The 21,391-nt window shown below is 45.6% G+C and overlaps 1 protein-coding gene across 1 annotated transcript in view; it reads right to left on the reverse strand.

Moving 5' to 3' along the window:
• Positions 1–21,391, reverse strand: part of LOC142574126 (RYamide receptor-like) — a 498,341-nt gene that overhangs the window by 105,774 nt on the left and 371,176 nt on the right. Inside the window, exons 2-3 of the mRNA XM_075683309.1 lie at positions 12,488–12,680; positions 5,684–5,839 (exon numbers count right to left, since the gene is read on the reverse strand). Coding sequence (XP_075539424.1) covers positions 5,684–5,839; positions 12,488–12,680 — 349 coding nt within the window. The remainder of the gene's footprint in view (positions 1–5,683; positions 5,840–12,487; positions 12,681–21,391) is intronic.

Here is a 21,391-nt window from a genome sequence, read left to right on the forward strand (position 1 = left end):
TCGTCCACCGCCAGGAAGAGGGCTCGAAAGGGGGCAAATCAGTCCCCCTTGACGAAGCCTTGGCCACTCAGCAGGCTCAGCTCCGGCTCGAAGTCCCGGGCTGGCCAGGAGGATCACGTCCAATGGCCATCTTGGAGGGAGGCTTGGCTGCAGGCCACAGGCTCGGAACTGGCATTTTAGTGACCAAGTCCGTACAGCGCCCGAGCAGCGACAAGGCAAGCGCACAAACCCCCTCCGAGATATGCCAGGTAATCCTACCTATCCCTTATTTAATCACGAGGTCAGAACCAGCGAGCCTAGAAAGGCAGCCATAGAGGAGCACTACTCAAGCGAACCTAAACAAATTAATTAGTAATTTAAATTTCAGGCCCTAAACAAAGTTGAAATGGTAACTAACGTTTTGGTAAATTTTGTTTCTGTCGTGTCTCAAAGAAGGCGCAACTCACGCAGCTCTGAGGCAAACGATAAACAAATGGAGATCGTTTAAAACATATTGAGCAAACAAATAAAACCCACACAAAAAACTCTTTATTTTCTCTATCGATGCATAAACACATATCAAAAGACTAGCTCATGAGTCGTCTACTTTCAGCCACCTTTGTCCCTCCCCATCGAAACGGCCCCAAGGCCGCTGTCAATTTGGCCACGGTACGGCGAGGTCTAAATTCGAAGAACTAGGATCCTTCCCCGGCAACGTGTCCCGCCTCTCCAACTCCGCCCCTCCGAACTGAAATTTCCACGTATCTCGTGATTCACAAGTCGCGAAAACAAAAGAAAAATGCGCCCTTTTGAACCACGGTATTCGTCACAGCGATTGAAATGGACAAAGGGATCAGTGCAACGTGCCGAGTTCCTCATTCGGCCAGTGCAACGTGCCAGTACCAGGGCCTCTAAAGCGAAACGTACTGGGCTCTGCTGACGGCCTTACATTAAACTAAATTCGTAGAGGGCCATCTAAAACCAAAAAAGCTACACTATCTGCGTGCAGAACCTTTGAAAAAAGATTGCTTTCCTCACGCGAACTATGACAATGAAAAGCAATCCATTCTTAATAATAGCAAAAAAATTGCCTCGCGCACTACTTACAAAAAGAAACAACAAAAACCACAAAAAAGAACTTCTGGGTGCACCCATTTCGACAATTACTCTCTCTTCATGCGCGCTCGATTGGGTCGCCGACTGAAAGCCTTTGGGCCACGCTGAACACATGGCGCGCAAGACCCAGATTGCCCTATGCCGTCAACCGTCACTCCAAGAGCTTGCGGCTTGCTATCTCGTCCCTGAGGGGAAGGCCGCAAACACGGGAATAGCTATTTTCCCTTTGTTCTCGTTCTCGCAGCGCACTGCTGCTGTAGGAGCTGTCGGACGATCTCGCCGCTGCCACCATTCGAAGGAGTTGAAGGGAGGAACTAGGTGAACAGGGTTTATTTACATTATTTACAGTTTAATCAAGACATACATCGACAGTCTAGCGTGGCTCCGAAATGGAGCCCGCAAGACGAAGCATACAGCAATCGAGCACACAGCTCACGAGTACATTGACGAGCACAGAGCACGACGACGACCACCAACACTAGCAGCCGAGAACAGCCGCTTACAAGCACTCAATTTGTCCATAGTTCCCTAGGTGAGGAAAACGTTCGACCAGTCAATCCGTAGAAAGTACCACACACATACCGCACAGGTTTCAGTGCTCTCTCCGAGGGCCGCGACCTTTGCAGCGCTGTCGTCTTGGTATCCATTTTCTGGCGTCCCCGTAGTCAGGTGGTCACGCCCGACCCCAGCCGGCGCCTCTAAATTCGAGAGCGGACCTCGCACAGTGGCCTCCGCCGCTGCACATTGTCTGTTGTCTCGAAAAGCGCTTGGGAGGTTCCGCCAATTACCTCCCCTCGAGAACTCCCCTGAGCTGACCCCTCGCCGCGTGGCTGCCGGTTATCCGCAGTTCCCTGAAATGCGCCACCACCGCGGGTCGGTCGAAGCACGTGCAGCGGGCTGAAATAGCTGGCACGTTGCCACCCCGGCCGGCCATTCCTAACACCGCTCAGTGACTATTTGACTGACCCAGTTCAGACGCGCATGTCTCAGCTAGGTTGGACTTTTCAGCCGCACCCTTAATCACTGAGACGTGCTCTCTCCTGTCGTAATTAGCCTTTCGCGACGCCTCCGTTTCCTGAATCACCGCAATGAACCCTTTTTGGTTCTGCGCGATGGCCTGCCCTTTTGTCTCACGCGCGGCGATGTGGCGTCTTTCGCGAGTTTTCAATGCACCGAATACTTCGCTCATATGATCCTCCGCCACCTTTACCAATTTTTCGCTGCCAGGTGGTCATCGAATTTGCCGCTAGAAACCCCGAGCGTCGGTTTCCTGCACTGCTTTGGCCACTATGGTATTCACTCCATTTCGCGATTCCGAAACGTCGCTCAAGTGCGGTGGTACGAGAAATTTTCAGCGCCTCCTTTACACTGTGAGGGCTACTGAAACAAGCCTCGTCCCCACAAGGAACGCCTTTCGGAATCGCCACTGTCTCTTCTTCGCTCTCTATACTCGGCAATGCCAGAGAGTCACTCAAGTGATCAGGCACGAGGGAGGTATCCAGCCCTACACTGACCTTATGGGGTTGTTGGAACAAGCCTCGTCCCGCAAGGAGGGCTTTCCGAGATGTCCGCTGGCTTGGTTTCAGTTTACGACTGCACTGCGCAGTCACCGATGTTGGAGCCCTGAACGATTTCCGCTCCATTCAGCTGCGTTGAGCCCTTCTTGGCTCTGCCGCCGCCGCATCTGGGCCTATCTTAGACGATTCCGGGAAGTCACCCAAGTGCTCGGATACGAGGAAGGTCTCCAGCGCCTCTTTTACGTTCTGATGGTTACTGGAACAAGCCTCGTCCCCTCAAGGGACGCCCTCCCGAACGGCCTCTCTTTTTAGACCAGCGACGGCCTCGCTTAGCTTACGCTCTATATCTGAGGGTTTCGCCACCTCGCACTTTTCATACTCTTCCTTCACTGGCCCAACCTCAGTGTCTTCAAAAGGGGAAATGTTGTACTGGTCACTCGAGCTTTCCCTCACGCGCTTAGCAGGAATACCAAAATGCAGCAATAATGCAATCTTGGGTTTATCGCAATTCCGGAAGTTTTTGTCGGAAAGGCGAGCCAAGCAAGCGGACGCATTACAGGGAAGTACCCCTAACAATCCTACCAACCAATGGTCACGGTCCAGCTGCACCTCTGCGAAAACCTTCTCGAAAAATTCAAGAAAACTTTCTATGTTTTCGCCGTCCTCAAATACGTGCAGCCTAGACCGTGCCTGCAGTGCCCTTAGATGATTGAGTTCCCTGTCAATTTCCTCCATCCGCATTCTGTGCTGTCGCGTTTGCTCATCCTTTTCGCGTTCTTCCTGCTCTCGCCCTCTATGGTACTCGCGTTCGTCCTGCTTTCGCTTTCTTTGGTCCTGTATATCCTCCCAAGCCTCCACAATCTCGCCTTCATCTCTGCCATTTGCCTCTATGGCATCGATGACTTCCGCCTGCTTTAGCTGCTTCCCAGAATCAATCCCGAATTGCACGCATATCGCGTTTAGGCTCAATCTGCGCAACTTCCTCCAATCCATGGCTACCTTTCTTTTGCCGACAAGTTTCTCAAGGAAATAAGTGTTGACGCAAGGTCCTTCAACAAGGCCTCTAACACTCTTGCTACCAGGACAACCACGTTAAGCCTGGCAACTCTCAAGGAGAAGAGGTCGTGCACTCACCATGCCGAAGTCGAAGCACTACGCAGACTATCTCACCGCTGCCATCCAATGTTGCGACTCGGGGTCCGAAGACGTGGAATCCTCTTTCCTCGTGGAGGGTGAGTGAACGTGAGGGTGGTACCGATATTCAGGACGTTGGACAATCACGTATATGTTTACATAAGTACAAGAAAATGCAAAGAAATATAAAGAAATGCAAAGGATTACACAAACGTTGATGATAAAGTGGTAGTCGCTCAATCACTCCCGCCCTCCATAGCTCCTTTTATGCCGTGCGTGATCTTTGTTTAGTCACTTCCCCCAATCCGGTGCCAGGGGGTCGATGACATCAGGTCCCATTAATCCGGAGGTAGGTCGCCCTTCTCGCCGACGCCGATCATACTCTGAGAGGGTCATACTGAGCGAGCCGGGTCATACTGAGCGCGTCTCTGGCTTGGACACGCGAGTTTGTGCTGCTGACAGGTGACAGCCATATCATTGCTAATCGCTGAAAGCTCTCATGAACGAGGCACTCCCACGCTGGCCATAACTCATCCGTGTCGAGAACCATCCCGACGAGGCCGTTGGCCCTTTCACCATAATCGTGCAAGCCGTGACCGAGGGGTGTCGCGGGGCGAAGATCACAAGAGTACATACAATTGTCTAACACTCAGTCGTAGGTGCCTTCGCAATCCGTGTTTGTCTAGCTTTCGTCTGCCCAGTACTGAAATAGCATAAGCATATCATAAAGGCATGCGCAAAAGGCTAAAAGCGAAATGCTTCTACTTCTGTGGTCATGTGTGGGCATAGTGATGCATAGTCCTATGTGAATCATAGTGATGCGTGTCCTTCCTTAATCGGCCTTTTTATGCGAACTCCCAGCCACAGCGCTGTGATGGCAATACCCTTGAGTCCGTCGTAACCGTACTGCACAGACAGACATGTTGCTTTTGTGTTCATGGCGTCCAGTCACAAAGAATGAGCTTTGCAGATGAGATTGTAAGGGCGACGCACGGGAATGCTAAAAAATAACACAACCTGTCACTATTCTTTAATTATTCGTGTTCTGTTACCTACAATTTCGTGCTTGTGCCAAATCCAGAATTGCCTTTCACGTGATGCCACCGAGTGTTTCACGCGAGGGAACTCCCGCAAGCGCTCTTGGCGTCCGCGGAAAAGCCCGTGCGCACAATTTACGTTCCTTGTACTTCTGTGATCTCTTTCCTCTCTCTCACTTTTTTCCCTTCCTCCGCGAAAACTACCAAATTTCATTCATTTCTTGCTAATCGTACGCGTTTCCTTTTACGTTTCCTTCTGTCTCTTTATGCACCACGATAATCTTATTTTGGAATCGGGGAGTCATCCATGGGAAATCAAAGTACTGTATGTATAGTAGTAGTAAATACATCTTTATCCACGGCTGGCTTCGGGCTCTCAACGTACCGTACTTCTCGCTTCTTTGTGGCGCTCCAAAATTAGCCTCCCATGGATGCAGGAAGGAAAAATGAGTGAAAGGTTTAACCGTACTCCTAAATAAAAGTGGTTGAAAGGGTTGTGCGCTGACAACCGCGTTATGCACGGAGTGCACTTTTCGGTGCTTCCCATACCTGCCTCGTCATTTTCCCTGCTCATGTGAACGTACGCAGCCCTCGAAGTCTGCTTCCGCGAAGTACGAAGCGTAACCACAAGAATTCGTTTTCACGATGCATAAGTTTTGCAAAACTAATTAACCGTACCACCATTCAATTTAAAAGAAAGAAAATACTTCTCGCAACGCACAAGGCGTCTTTTCTTCAAAGCCGGAACCCGGTCATGGTCAAGGAAAAGCCTCTCAGGCTATAATTTGATGCCCAGGCTGCCTATAAGGCAGGCGTATAGATCCCAGTTCTGGTGGACATCAAGCAAGAGCGTACAAATGGCACAGACGCTGGAAATAAGGAAAACGGTCTTATACTCGCCTTCATCTTGGCTGTGAGTTGCTGCTGGTCGCGCTGGATGTCGGCGTTCCCAGGTGACGTGTGGCGCCACATCTTCCAGCCGATCGACGAGTAAGTGTACGTGATCACCAGCATGGGGGTCAGGAAGGTCACCGTGAATATCACAGCCGTGTAGACCTGCGACGGGAACAGCAAGAAGTGAAAGAAATGCTTGAAGTGGATTCCATTCGTCCGAGTATTGCCTTAAACTCTGACGAAGTCCCCGAAACGTTACTAAATGAGTATTTTCGTTGAGATATGTGCCACCTGTATATTCTCGACACACATATATATATAATGTTTCGCCTAATCTATATTCCTAGCGTTTCGGCTCTTCGTTCTCTTTTCACGGACATTAATCAATTATGCCATCACCCCGGGGCCTGCGTGCTTCCTTCACTACGATATATAAACTACGATAGACACTACGATATATATATATATATATATATATATATATATATATATACAGTTGAAGCAACGAAGGCGCAGCCTTACGAAAATTTTTACTTACGAAATGTTTCATGGTTTTACGTTGCTGCCGTGGCACGTCCTTCGTCAGAATCAAATGTCACATTTGACGAAGGCTGTCCACCGCCAATACGTAAAACCATTGAACATGCAATTTTCGTTAGTGTACCCTTGGTTTCTTCAACTACATATGCACCGGACTTACAGAAACTTTCCTTCAATATATATATATATATATATATATATATATATATATATATATATATATATATATATATATATATATATATGTGTGTGTGTGTGTGTGTGTGTGTTTGTGTGTGTGTGTGTGTGTGACGGGCACATCATAATTGGGTTTCTCCACTCTAGCTGCGCATGCGCAAGGAGCAGTGGTTGCGAGAGCGAAATGTGGGGACTTTCGGTCCTTGAGATTTCTCTTCCCCTCGGTACTACGGAGAAGAAAGTTGTTAGCTCCGTTTGTCCCTAGCCCAGCTGGCAGACAATGCGTGGCCGGCAAGGCGATGAAGCCGTGTTCGAGGTGAGTTTGTTGCTATTTTTTTTCTTTTTTTTTTTTTGCGGCGGTAGCATATTAAATTCTGATAGTCGCAGGGGAATACGTTTGGACGTGAGGCGTTTTCTCGGATGACTTTAATGGCAAAGCATTACGGCCTGCCGATGCATTGTTCATTAGTGTCGTTTAGCATACCACATATTTCAGGGGAATCGCGGGAACGGAAACAGTTTATGAATTCAACTGCCATGCCGATGCATTAGTTCCTAATGTAACTGAGGATGCAACACACTTGGAGATTCGTGGGAATGGAACATTTTGTACTCTGTATTTGAAAGTACTAAAGGTTGCGTCGCCACGCAATCTGAGCCGTAGGTCGTTGGAGAGCTGTACAGCCACACTGGCAAAACACTGCGCCCTGCTGATGAATACGGAACAAACTGTTTAGTGGAATGCATTTGTCACTGGCTGACCACAAGTTATTCGCTATCAGTGTCCTATAATGAGCATTAAAAAGTTCTTTTCAGCGCCTACTTTGTGACTGATGAGCCGGCTGTGTTTACATAGGTGCGGATCCACCTCCAGAGGGTCATCACTGAATTGCATTTTTTTTTACAGGAGCGTAGACACCTTCATAATAGCGTTGTTTGACTGACTGCACATAGGTTACTAGGCTTTTTATCAATCTTTTAAATGATCCCCACCTGCGGCAAGTTGTTTTTCCATCCACTTTAATTTCCATTAATTTATAGTTTGTTTATTTCATTTATTAAGCCCAAGTAATTTCCCCTATGTTGTCCTTGGTGTCAGTGTTTGTTGGCTTCTTGTGATGCATTACGGCACGTATTTCAATCTACGAATTGTAGCTATCAGTAAGCAAGGCATATCGACTCGGAACTAATTTTCAGGGCTACGGCAGTTTCGAGATATTATTTTCAATGTTTCCGATGAAATGCATTAGCATACCGTTACTTTTGTGCTTCAAAGCATAGAACAGCGTTTTCTTTGAAAAGTAAGTGGTACAGTACATTTTTATCGCAACTTTGCAGGCGCATATCTCGGAACACGGTGCTATCCTCAGAATCTCTCCATGTCGACATCGTTCGCATACACACGAGCTACAATTCATAGATTAAATTATCTGCTGTAAATAATTAATTGAACATAATTTTGCCTAATTGTGTTAATTATTCAGTAAGCCATATTGATTTCTAGTATAACTAAAGGCCGCTTACTCTAGAAATTTAAATAGTGCTATTGACCGTGGGCCATCTCTAAATATTTGGAGCGTCAAAAAAATATCACCCGGTATATAATACGTGCAACGATGATAAAATTTTCATTATTGCTTTAAGTTCAACCTCATTTGTCCCCTCGCGCGAAATATTAGCAGAAAACCAGGCAACACAACTTGATGAATAAATTCAACGGAATGCTGAAATTCAGGTACTGCTAGAAAAGTGCTTTGCACTGATTTTACCAAGAAGTTTGCGCAGAAAATAAAATCACCCACCGCGGTGGCTTAGCGTCGATGGTGTTGCGCGGCTAAGCACGAGTTCGCGGGTTCTAATCTCGGCCGCGGTGGCCCCGTTTCGACGGGGGCGAAATGCAAGAAACGCCCACGGCCCGTCCATGGGGGGCGCGTTAAATATCCCCTGGTGCTCAATATTATTCCGGAGTCCGCCATTACGGCGTGCATCATAATCAAATCGTTGTTTTGACACGTAAAACCCCAGAATTCAATCAAAATAAGGGTGAGCGATCGTCAAAACTTTTCCCAATCATTATATCTCCGAAAACACGCAAGGAGAACGTTACTACGAGGGGAAAATGCCGCTTGAGTGCAGAGAAGCACACAGCCCCTGCACCAACGGTTATTCTTTTTTCCGTGTTTGTTGAAAAAGCGGCAAGTAGCGTCGTCACGTCGGGCATTTTGTAAAAGTGGCTACCTTTTATATACGGGATAAAGATCATACTTACAGGAACTTTCACGGACAATAATTTTGTGTGCTTGTCAGTGAGCGAATGCAAATGGATGAGTCACTTTAGAAAGGCGGTTGTTGAGACAGCCAAACGACCGCAAATTGCCTGCGATCTTGTAAGTATGGCAGAAGTCGGTACGTCAACTCACGCACCGCTGAAAGCACATGCCATGCACGTCGCTGATGCCCTTAGACACGCGAAAAGTTTCCATAGATTGCTAAACTCGGTAAGAACCAAAAGCGGCACAATGTCGGCACCGTCGCAACCGTGTACTTTTAGGTATTTGTCGGTAAAAGGCACCGTTCGACGTAGAACGAAGACGTCTTGCCTTGATTTCATTTCCTCCTGGAGGAGAGGCAAAAGGACGAGGAACGCACTGGGTGCAGGTGGAACGGCAAATTCAGGCCTGCCTTCCATCTGAGCCATCTCGCAAGGAAGCAGGAACGAGTACTGTGTTTGCAGGAAGAATTCACATTGCGGAAATAGCCGTCGTCAACGCGCCATATCTAATCGAAGAAAAAGTTGCCGTCCATTAAAAATGATTCATTTCCTCGAAGTCATAGCAACGGTCATTCAACGAGTCATTCGAATATACGCCTTGCGAGATATTAACATAATTTTCCAGGCGCACTAGCGGAAGTAGTCTTACATTGGTCCAGATTTCTCATCGGCGTTACCATCTGACACTGCGTATAAGGGCCTGACGTTAGGTCGTTAAGCGTATGCTGTTTCTTAATTTACTACTGCGAGGAACGCAATACCCCAGGCGTTCCCGTAAGCTTTACAGCGGTTGTGGTTGGGTAAGCGCGTGCGCGTACGCAATGATATCTGAGAGGTTCCACCAAACTGCTCCTTGACAACAAATTAAGGGCAAGCGTGTTCGTCCAAAGCGATTAACCAAGTTGAACTCCTTCTTTTTTTCTTTATTGAGGCTTGCCACTGAGCTGTGCATGTTTTGTTCTTTTCATATCAGTGACTGAGTCGATTTCAGTGAGAAGAGCATAATTACTTTCAGCGAACCCAGCACGCGAGATTCACAGTGTTCGCCTCCTTGTTCAGCTTCAGTCAGAATTTTCGAGGGCGTGGCAATATTGCTCGCATAACTCCAGTCTGAATCTTCACATTTCCTTTATATACAGGGTGTTTAAGCGAACACTCTACAGAAATGCCTCTGGCAGATAGCGCAATTCTAGTCCATGAACTGGTCTACTCGATGAGGTGGACCTTACTTGCGCAAAGAGTTGAAATGCATATTCTTCCAACCAACAAAAATGTGATAATTAAGTTGATAATTAATTACCTTAGAGCTCATATTGCAGTGAAAAAATTCCAGCGGTAGGGACTGCAATGCATTTCCACGTGAAAATAATTGTGTGGATGACACTATTTACGAGATATGCGCCTTTCAAGCTTGCAGTAAAAATGCACCCTCGTTCCACTTACTTTCTAAATAAAACGTCATTTTGTGCATTGAAGCACCGAAGTAACCGGAACACCAATGCATTTCTCCGCAATGTTCGGAAATCAATATGTTGAAACTGGTGTCATCCTGAGAATTCGTTGCAAGTGGATCCGCCTTGCGAACACCCCCGCTAGGTTTTGTAAATTGCAATATGTGCCATAAGGTAATTAGTTTAAAGAATAATTTGAGACGTTCTGCTAATTGGTCGATTATGCATTTAAATATTTTTGTGCATGTAATGTGCGCTTCTTCGAGTAGACCGTTTTATGAACTAGAATTGTGCTATCTGCCATAGGAAACCTTTAAAAAAATGTGAAGTGCTCATTGAATTACCTGGTACATCTACCACAAGGAATTCCCCGACATTCTTATAAAAACGCCCATTTTGGAACAACCTTCTTGCTATTTCAAGAGCTGCTGCTGCAAGCAGCTGAAAGCTGAGTCATTGAAGTCTTTAGATCCCTGGAAATACACGAATCGATCCAATAGTTTAATCGCGAATCGCTTTCAACTGGCCAAGAAAGCCTGCAGAATTTCAACGTTTCCCAAGACTTCTATACTTCAAACATCGCCCGCAATTCGGAGCGGGTTCTCGACCGTAAGTAATGGTTCCGCTTGCACGACATTTCCAGCACTATGCATGTATTCTGCTTAGCTTACTGTTACCCGAAGCTTTCCAAATGTGTACACGACGATTCCGTTTCCTGCGCCTCTGAAGTATCACCGTTTCCTGCTTCTTCGGAGTCTTTCTTCGTGCGATTCACTTCATGCCTCCTGTGTCGCTTGTCGTCCTCTCCCGTGGCGCCGGTGCATTTCCATCGGATGCATCTAGCAACGTGCACTGTAACGATTGCTTTGCGAGTCATTACTTATATTGTTACGTGTGGAAAGAGGCTGACACTCGCTTGTGCCAAGGGCACCGACCAACTTCTTCGTCGTTCTCGCGGCGGCTCGTCTCTTGAGCATCGCTCAATGATATCGTAATAATATAACGCGAACTTAAAGAGCCGCGATGTACTGGCGACGCAGTTTGAGCGCTACCTTACTCAACCATACGACGAAGTTTGGACACTAGCCGAGGTGCCTTCTTTTCATCATTTATTTATTTATTTATTTATTTATTTATTTATTTATTTATTTATTTATTTATTATGAGCCATGACAACATGTTAGTAATCGCAGGGCATTTCAATGGCGCCCGCCCACGACAACGAGGCAGTTGCATCTCGCAGCCCCTGTGAAAGACCTGTGTGCAAAGAAAGCGCGCAGATTAATGCACCTCAAAAGGTTCTTGTAAAGTTTGCCTTTAACGTCGCTGTGTTACTGCGTCTATTTTTTTAACAATGCTAGGTGTATAGAAGAGTTATGAACTCACTCATGTGCGGGCATGCATACATTCATGCGGAATGTTCCAATGGCAGCACCACTAAATTCAGGCGCGCTGGTGCGTGCTTTTCGGTGGTTCTTTGGACGCAGACGTATCGTAGCCTATAGGTACTGCAGAGCGGGAAAAAAAGCGCGGCTCATTTTGCTGGCGTAACGCCAACACGTGGTTCACCCGGTTGGCCTGGCTTGACTCCTGTGAATGCTAAAAAACTATGGCAGGTGTTTGTTTTATGAAAATGCAGTGTGCGTACATTACCGCCGTACGCAGCTGTTGCGTATACGCGGAGCAACTGCCATCATTCAAAGTGTTATTAAACGCACTTCCCATCAATGGGCTGCATTCGAAAGCTCTACTAATAGACATCTCATGTTCGGAAGTTCCCGCCGCATTTGCTCGCGAGTTTCCTAGCTCATCAATCCATGTTATTCCATTTCTATGCCCTCTTCAGCTGTTTTCGTACGCTTGGTAGCATTATGCGACGAACGCTCCACGAGGTATATTCCGTCACACCATACATGTCTTCCACAGCTCCGCTGATATGCTTAATTTCAATTAGTATATAATTTACTCCATGTCCTATACTCGATTTCAATTATTTTTGCTTCTCTTGTTTCTCTCTTTCTTTCTTTCCTCCATGTTTATCTCTCTCTCTCTTTGTCGCTACGCCCAGCATTTTCTTTTTTCTCATCGTGCACTCAATTCGCCGTCCTATGCTTCATAAGCTTACAACCAACATACAATTATCCATCGTTACAACCAAGATCTACACTGTTTTCAGCCCACGATATCTCTGCCACACGACGGCTTCAAAGCTCCATCTGGGTCAGTTCCAGAGATCCCGCCTCAGTGCACACCGATTTCGGGATGAGTGCGCCCGTACTCATACGGTGTAGGACACGACCGGCACATGTTTCGTAGGAAGAGATCGGAACACGATCTCTTCCAGAATGTACAGGAGCGGCGGCGTCTCACCTTGCCGGCATTCTCGTCCCAGTTTTCGTGGCAGTCGTAGTAGGTGCCGCCGGCCCAGGTGAAGGGCGTGGCCCGGCCATGAACAAACTGCACGCTTGACAACAGCGCAGCCACCACCCAGATGGCCAGGATGATGTAGGGGCCACGCTTGCGAGTCCACCGGAAGCTCAGAGGAGACATGATGGCGTAGTACCTGTGTTTTTGAGTGACCAGAAAAAGAACGGATAGTACCAATTAGGCGAGAACAGGAGGGGTAGCACTCCTGAAAAGAACGGCGTACGATCCGCGCTATGTATGTGTCGGCCAAAAGTCTGCGGTGCTAAACCACGAGACAAAGTAGCTCGTATAATTGGAACGTTATGAGCTTGCTTTGTCGCGTGCACGTCTCCATCTGCTTTCGCGACACAATTATTTATTTAAATATTGTTCGGGCAGCGAGGCTTGACAGGCAGAAGTGAGGCAAGTACAATAAAGGTACAAAAAAGAAAAAGAAATACAATTTACACGAAATCAGCGTTAATGGTGGAATCTCCTCGGACCGTAACGGAGGCGGTGGTCTTGAGAAAGTGTGTGCAGTCTTGTCAAGATGTGCGACGGGCTATCCCCGAAGTACTTCTTAGGTTTATTTATTTCAAATACCGTAAAATTTCTCCACATGTACAAAGGTATGCGGTTAAGACGGTATTAAAGCATGTCCAAGGTAAATCTTGTGCACATATAGGAATAACCGAGGAAGTAGATTAGAGGATGTCCTCCGTGGTGTAATTTATTTCGTAAAAACCGCATGTGTAATGTGGAAGATGTGTGTTTGTCTTCCCCTAGCGGCAAGTTGATTTTTCTTTCATTTTCTTTTTTGTTTTATTATCCTATTTAAATTGAACATTTGATTTCTTCTATGCTTTCTCGGCGTGATCTTTTCATATTGCTCTTCCATATGGTGATGTGATCTTTATTCCTGTCTTTGTTCTCTTCCTTCAGCTCCTTCTCTTTCTCGGTTCGTTTTTCTGTCCTCTGCAACCGGGTGGCCGTGGTGTCTCCTTTAAGATAGACTTGCTAGTCCATTTTTTTTCTCTGTGTGATGTTTGTGCACACGCTCACATGGTACTTATTAATAATAATAATTAACAGAATATCGAGCCCCTCCGATGTACCAGCCACCTCTTGTTAACATCCGGCCTTTCTATCATAGCTGCCAACCCGTGAACTTTACAATTCGTAAAATCCTGTGGAGGCAAGGGGGGAGGGGGGGTCAGGAAAGTGGAAGATAGCAAACATGTTCTTTTATTTTTAACATTTGCCTGGAGCGCACGTCCCTTCAGGGATACATACGCATTTGAGTAACGACGATGTAACTTGAGACGTATCACACCGAGCAGCAACAAAGTTGGAACAGCTACTACTGAGAAGCACCCAACTTGTTTCTAGACAACAGTGACTTTTTCAACGACTTAGCTGTTGCCAATTTGATCTGCTTCAATAACGTGCTTGCGTAAACTTATTCGAAGCAAGTATCCCTCTTGCATGCCATCACCATCAGTAGACTTGCAAGGGAATGTACGCGTGCGCGGAGACCGACGGGCGATTGATTTTCTCGAACACAATGGATGTCTCGTGAAACTTGACGTGACATGCGTAACATCGTGGAATTGGCCCAAATTCGTAAATGTTATGAAAAAATAAGGGAGTTAGCAGATATGCTTTCCGTCTCTCTCTTCAGGAATAACGAGGTCGCGGGATGAAGTGCCGGCCGCGGCGGGCGCATTTCTATGGGGGCGAAATCATTAACGGCAGCGTCCCTTGCATTGGTGGGGGGGGGGGGGGGCGTTCAAGATCCCCTGGTGGTCAAAAATAATCCGGAGTGCTCCAATACTGCGTGGCTCATAATCGAAATGGTGCTTGTGGCCGCAAATCTACTGAATTCGATTCTTCACGAACAAGGCATACAAATATAGCAGTAGAAGATATGGGAAGCAGAGAGCGAAAGAGGAAAGGAGGAACAAGATGACGAAACTGCAGAGGTTAAAATAAAACGATGACAAAGTGTAGAGTACAGACGGCATCGCTGCTCAAAACTCTTAAATACAGTGCAACTGCGTTATTCATCATCTGCTGCTCTTACCAGACACGTCTGGGCCATTTTTTTATAAAGAGTATTTACGAATCATTAAATAATTTGAGTCTTTTCTGTCACCGACAAGCTTGTAGTCGTCTGCTAAGAGCCTCAATTTAATTCCGACTACACCTGCCATGTTTCGAGCACTGCGGAGTGCTCTCAAATGTGGGCCGCTGTCCGACTTTTTGAAAAAAGCTCATCAGTTTGTCTCCGGCTAGTTTCATCCATGATATCGGCTCACCATACTCATTTACGATGGACATTTTTGCTCCGAATATAATATCTGAGCAGTTGATTTAATAATAATAAGTAATTATGTAATTAGGCAAGATACAAAGATGGTCTGACTTCCTCCAAGCAACGGCAAAAAAAATACTACCTTGGTTCTGTCCAGCTGCGTGCCACTTCCATATTTTTTACACTTTGGCACAAGTTCGGTGGGACGCATGATATGGTTCAGACCAGTTGGAGGCGCTTGAACTGTTCCGTCGGGATCCGCTCCGACATCTTCCGGAACGTTCAAATATGGCCAAGCTGTGGTGCTTATGTAAGCCTCCGCGGCGACTACATGGCGCATACCTTGATCTGTAGTATGTTTACATACGGCTCGTCTATACCCTGATTCCTTAATGCCTCCATGACTGCTGGGGGTTCGACTGAATCAAACGCTTTTTCGTAATCAATAGAAAGTATATATAAGGGTTAGTTATATTCCGCACATTTCTCTATCACCTGATGGATAGTGTGAATATGGCCTATTGCTGAGTAGACTTTACGGAATCCTGCCTGGTCCTTTGGTTCAAAGAAGTCTAAGGTGTTCCTGATTCTACTTGCGATTGCCTTAGTAAATACTTTGTAGGCAACGGACAGTAAGTTGATCAGTCCGGAATTTTTCAAATCTTTGGCGTCTCCTTTCTTATGGATTAGGATTAGTTTAGCGTTCTTCTCAAGATTCCGGTGCGCACGAAGTCAAGAGGCATTGCATATACAGGGCGGCCAGTTTTTCTAGAACAATCTGTCCATCATCCTTCAACAAATCTGCTGTTACCTGATACTCCCCAGCTGCCTTGCCCCTTTGCATAGCCCCCAAGGCTTCCTTTACTTCTTCCGGCGTTACTTGTGGGATGTCGAATTCCTCTAGACTATTTCCTCTTCCATAATCTTGGGTGCCACTGGTACTGTATAAATCTCTATAGAACTGCTCAGCCACTTGAACTATCTCATCCATATTAGTAATGATATTGCCGGCTTTCTCTCTTAAAGCATGCATCTGATTCTTGCTTATTCCTAGTTTCTTCTTCACAGCTTCTATGCTTCCTCCGTAACTGAGAGCATGTTCATTTCTATCCATACTATGCTTCCTTATGTCAGCTGCCTTACGCTTGTTGATTAACTTGGAAAGTTCTGCCAGTTCTATTCTAGCTGTAGTGTTAGAGGCTTTCATACATTGGCGTTTCTTGACCATATCTTTCGTCTGCTGCGATATAGCTTACTGGCATCCTGTCTAACGGAGTTACCACCGACTTCTATTGCACACTCCTTAATGATGTCCATAAGATTGTCGTTATTGCTTCAACACTAAGATCCTCTTCCTGAGTTAAATCCGAATACCTCTTCTGTAGCTTGATCCGGAATTCCTCTATTTTCCCTCTTACCGCTAACTCATTGACCGGCTTCCTATGTACCAGTTTCTTCCGTTCCCTTTTCAAGTCTAGGCTAATTCGAGTTCTTATCAACCTATGGTCACTGCAGCGCACCTTGTCGAGCACGTCCACATCTTGTATGATGCCAGGGTTAGCGCAGAGTATAAAGTCTATTTCATTTCTAGTCTCACCATTCGGGCTCCTCCACGTCCATTTACGGCTATCCCGCTTGCGGAAGAAGGTATGCACTATCTGCATATTATTCTGTTCTGGAAATTCTACTAATAACTGGCCCCTACTATTTCTAGAGCCTATGCCATATTCCCCCACTGTCTTGTCTACAGCCTGCTTCTTGCCTACCCTGGCATTGAAGTCGCCCTTCAGTATAGTGTACTTTGTTTTCACTTTACCCATCGGCGATTACACGTCTTCATAGAATATTTCGACTTCCTGGTCATCATGACTGGATGTGGGGGCGTAGACCTGCACGACCTTCAATTTGTACCTCTTATAGTTTCACAAGACCCGCCATCCTCTCGTTAATGCTATAGAATTCCTGTATGTTACCAGCTGTATCCTTATTAATCAGGAATCCGACTTCTTGTTCTCGTCTCTCCGCTAAGCCCCGGTAGCACAGGACATGCCCGCTTTTTAGCACTGCATATGCTTTTTTCACCTCCTAACTTCACTGAGCCCTATTATATCCCATTTACGCCCTCTAATTCCTCCAAGCACTGCTACACTAACTCTCACTAAATAACGTTCTAGCGTTAAACGTTGCCAGGTTCAGATTCCAACGGCGGCCTTTCCGAAAACAGGGATTCTTAGCACCCTCTGCTGCGTCGCAGGTCTGACCGCAGCCGCGGTCAATTGCTTCGCAGCCGTTGAGGTCTGAGGGCCGGGGTTTGATTGTTGTATTCATACAGGAGGTTGTGGCCAAGTACTGCGCCAGGGTGGCCAATTCTGCTCTGGTGAGAGAGTGCGTTACCGGTTCTGGTAACCGGGATCGGGCCGCATTCCAGGCCTGTTTATGCAATTTTATCAACGCGCGGATTTCTTTTTTTAATCCGGTGGAAAATTGCGCGGCACCGGGACCGTGATTCAAACCACTAATTAGGGTGACTTAAGCTGCAGTAAAATGAATTAAGGTGAAGGCTTAAGGTGAATTGAACTGCATTAATGTGGACTAAATTGGATTAGGGTGGATCAAGACTGGTACAGATTAGTGGAAAGTGGATGTGGATTAACGTTGCTACAAACTAGAGCAAGGCGGATTAAGGTGGATTAAGGTAGAGCTGCGAAGAACACGTAACAATATATGACGTCTCGTATCACAGACGCAACCACCTGATAAGACAAGTCGTCATGCTTTCGCATTAAAGTCACGTAAGGATACTTAAGGGACTGCAAACATTTTTTATAGCACGTATAGCTATAGGGGCTCAAACAAATACTTCTGCGGCCAGAACAACCGTCGTCGTTTAGCTTTGGTTCTACGCATAACAAATTGCTCATACCCTTCAATTTACCGTAGCTTGCGTCACATATCTGGATGCACTGCCGCAAAACAAGAACTGCGCCGTCTGAACGGTAGCACCGCCGTGACAATGTCGCGTGACGTGCCGCTCTTCATGCTGATTTTCTGCGCATGCCATAGCTTCATCGCTGGAGGCGCTGCGAAATCCTTCGACGCTGGAAACATCACCCTTCGCTACGATGCTGGCCTACTGCGACACTTCTGTGTGTGTGGTTACTTCAGCCAGTTTGCTGAGCTCACCTGTAGCCAGGAGCATCGACACGTGGATGGTCTTTTCGGCTCACCATCTGTGGACTCAATGACGTCAGGACGCATGACCAGAAGGGATCAGCCGCATGCTATAAAGCGTGCCCATCTCCTGCCAGCTTCAGTGGGCCCGGCAGCACCGCCGTGACAATGTCGCCTGACGTGCCGCTCTTCATGCAGGTTGGTGACCAAAAACATGGCTTCCATAGTGATGTTCTTGGTCTTATAGTGCTGGTTGTCGTTGTAGTGCAGGTTGTCGTTGACTTTATATGTGACTGTTCTTTTTTTTTGTTGCGGGCCCGTTGTTCAGTCTCCCTGGCGACGTGGAGAAAAATCCAGGACCAATAACGGATAAAATGGGCAAGGAATTGCTCCACAACCACAAGGAAATTTTGTCTAAACTCACTGCGGTTCAAGACAAGCAACACTCGCTTGAAACAAGAATCCTTTTTTTGGATAATGAATCCTTACCAACTAGCTCAGCTTTCTGTCGTTCTAAGAATCCTAGACAATGCAGAACCAGCTTCTTGTTATCGAGACTAAGGTACAAAGCTTAGACGAGACTCGTAACAGGCTCGCCACTCTTGAGGGAATCGTAGCTGATCACAGTGTTGAACCACCTAGTCTGGTCAAACAACTGGGTGATCTGGATAACCGTTCCCGACGAAATAATCTCATCAATAGAGGAATAAAAGAAGACGAACATGAAATCGAAGGGACACAACTAAGCAAAGTAAAAGAAAGAATCTTCAGCGCTACTCTAAAAGTGAATGTATCTTCTATTGGAAGAATTCATAGGTCAGGCAAGAAAATTTCTCGTAGAGCTCGACCAGTCATCCTGAGGGGGGCAGGCTATAGGGATAAAATGAAAGTTTAGCAAAACTGCACAAAACTGTAAGACACGGATTACAGCGTAAGTGAAGATTTCTCTAAAAGAGTACAGGGAATAACAAAAAGCTATGGAACTCGGCAAGTGAAGAAAAGAAGGCAGGAAAGTATGTAAAGCTTGTTTTGATAAATTAAAGGTAAACAATACGCTGTACAGCTGGAATGAAGAACGTGAGGAAAGGTGCAAACTGCGAACTGATTCAGGAGCAAGCGATAATTGACGCATGCAGGGCCAACATGCTGGCTTCAAAATAATCAATATAAATGCAAGAAGCCTAGTAAACAAAGCGCACGCGCTTGAAGCTCTAGTTATTGATCACTAACCTGACATTGCTGTAGTTACTGAAACCTGGTTGCATAAAAATATACTCGACAGCGAAATCACGTCAACCGGATATTCGCTGCTTAGGAGGGATCCAGATGGAAGAGGCGGAGGCATGGCCCTTCTGGTAAAACTAAACATCATATTTTCCATATTACAAGTGCCAGGAGATATTGAGGCTGTATGAATTACAACAAAATTGAATAATCGCACTGTATTCACCGGGAGGGAGGGGGAGGGTATACAGGCCTCCGAGCTCTCCAGTAGAATATATCTTGCTGCTAAGAGAATGCATGGAAACGTATGTGAAGTAGCAAGACAGCATAGTGTAAATAGGTGATTTTAGTCTCCCGGCTATTGATTGGGATTCATGTCTGCCCGGAGACATAGATGTTACATCTTCTGCGGTGTTTTTGGATTTAATATATTCTTACAATTTAACCCAGCTTGTTAACCAATATACTAGGGTGTGTGCAACAAGATCGTCTGTACTTGATATTATATTAATCTCAAATGCTTTGACACCGCATGTGATTGGCTGTCTTGTTGATGAAGGGTTATCTGACCACAGAATGGTTATTGTGTCCTTGAACATGTCCTCGTAACCCTTGCGCCCAATAAAGCATCCAATATCTAAACTTTCAAGCTGCTGAGGATGTTAGCGCATTGGATTACCTTGAAAGCTAGTTTGATAACTTTATGACTATTTATGAATCCAATGGTGGCACTGATTATCTCTGGGACTTTTTTTCCAAGGTTACGATGCATTGCATTACGTGATTTATCCCTATTGGCGTCAAAAAATGCAAACGAAAGAAACCCATGGATTACAAGGGAAATATTTCATGTCAAACGGAGGATATAATGGAAACGAAAAGCTTGTTCTCGAGATCCAAGTGCCCAGAACAAGGCTTTGCTTCATAACATGAGGCTAGACTTAAACCGGCTTATCAAGGAATCCAAGGAAAGTTTCTTTAATGTAACACTGAAAATTTTCCTTAATTAAAGATGCAGTAAATTTTGGAGATATATAAACCCTTCTAAAAACAACATCAAGATGAGGATGAAAGGATTACCCAAGAACCTACAGAAAATTTCAATTCCTATTTTTTCCTCCGTGTTCACCAATGATGATGGCACACTTCCGTACTTTCATGGCGCCTCTGACCGCCCTTCAGTATCTGATCTTCTGATCAATCATGAAGGATTCCTAAACCTTCTTCTGCGCATTAACACTAAGAAATCCCAAGGCCCCAACAGCATCCCGAATGAGTTCCAATATAGATATGCTCCGTGGATTGCTAAATATCTTATCGTAGTCTTTAAATCTTTACTTACCCAAGGGACATTTCCTATAGCCTGCAAACAAGTTAAAATAATTCCAGTTCACAAAAGTGGGAGCACATCTGAGGTAGGAAACTACAGGCCTATTTCTATTACGAGTACCTGCTCCAAACTGCTTGAGCATATAGTTTGTAAAGATCTGTCAAATTATCTGGCAGCTTACAATTTATTATCACCAGAACAACGTGGTTTTTATAAGCGTTTGTCTACAATAACGCAGCTTGTTCGAAGCGTTCACGATATTTCACAAACAATAAGTTGCCCAGGACAGGTTGACCTATTTTTTTTTAGACTTCGCCAAAGCGGCTCATAAAGTATCGCATCCTACACTCCTTCTAAAAAATGCATGAAACATTTAGAAATCCACATATTACTAAGTTGTTTACATCCTACATTCAATCTCGTGAGCAGTATGTCGAAATAAATAGAATTAAATTCATGCCCAAACCGGTCTTGTCTTGAGTACCCCAAGGCAGTGCATTGGGTCCTCTTTTATTTCTTATATTTATTAATGATTTGCCTTCTGATATACCTGTTCCACTAAGGTTATTTACAGACGAGTGCGTTATTTATAATAGGATCGAATCTTTAGGTAACCAGTTAGACCTTAACAACAATTTACAAAGAATTTTAAAATGGTGTGATGAATGACAAATGTCACTGAACCCAGTAAAATCAGTTTGTATGTCCATAACAAGAGAGAAGGTGACGTTGCCTTACAAATACAGCATAGGTACACACGAACTGAAAAGAGTAACATAATATAAATATCTAGTATTAACATTTACTCAAGACTTGAGGTGGAATGCGC

This window comes from Dermacentor variabilis, chromosome 1, assembly GCF_050947875.1.
Source record: "Dermacentor variabilis isolate Ectoservices chromosome 1, ASM5094787v1, whole genome shotgun sequence".
Lineage (NCBI taxonomy): Eukaryota > Metazoa > Arthropoda > Arachnida > Ixodida > Ixodidae > Dermacentor > Dermacentor variabilis.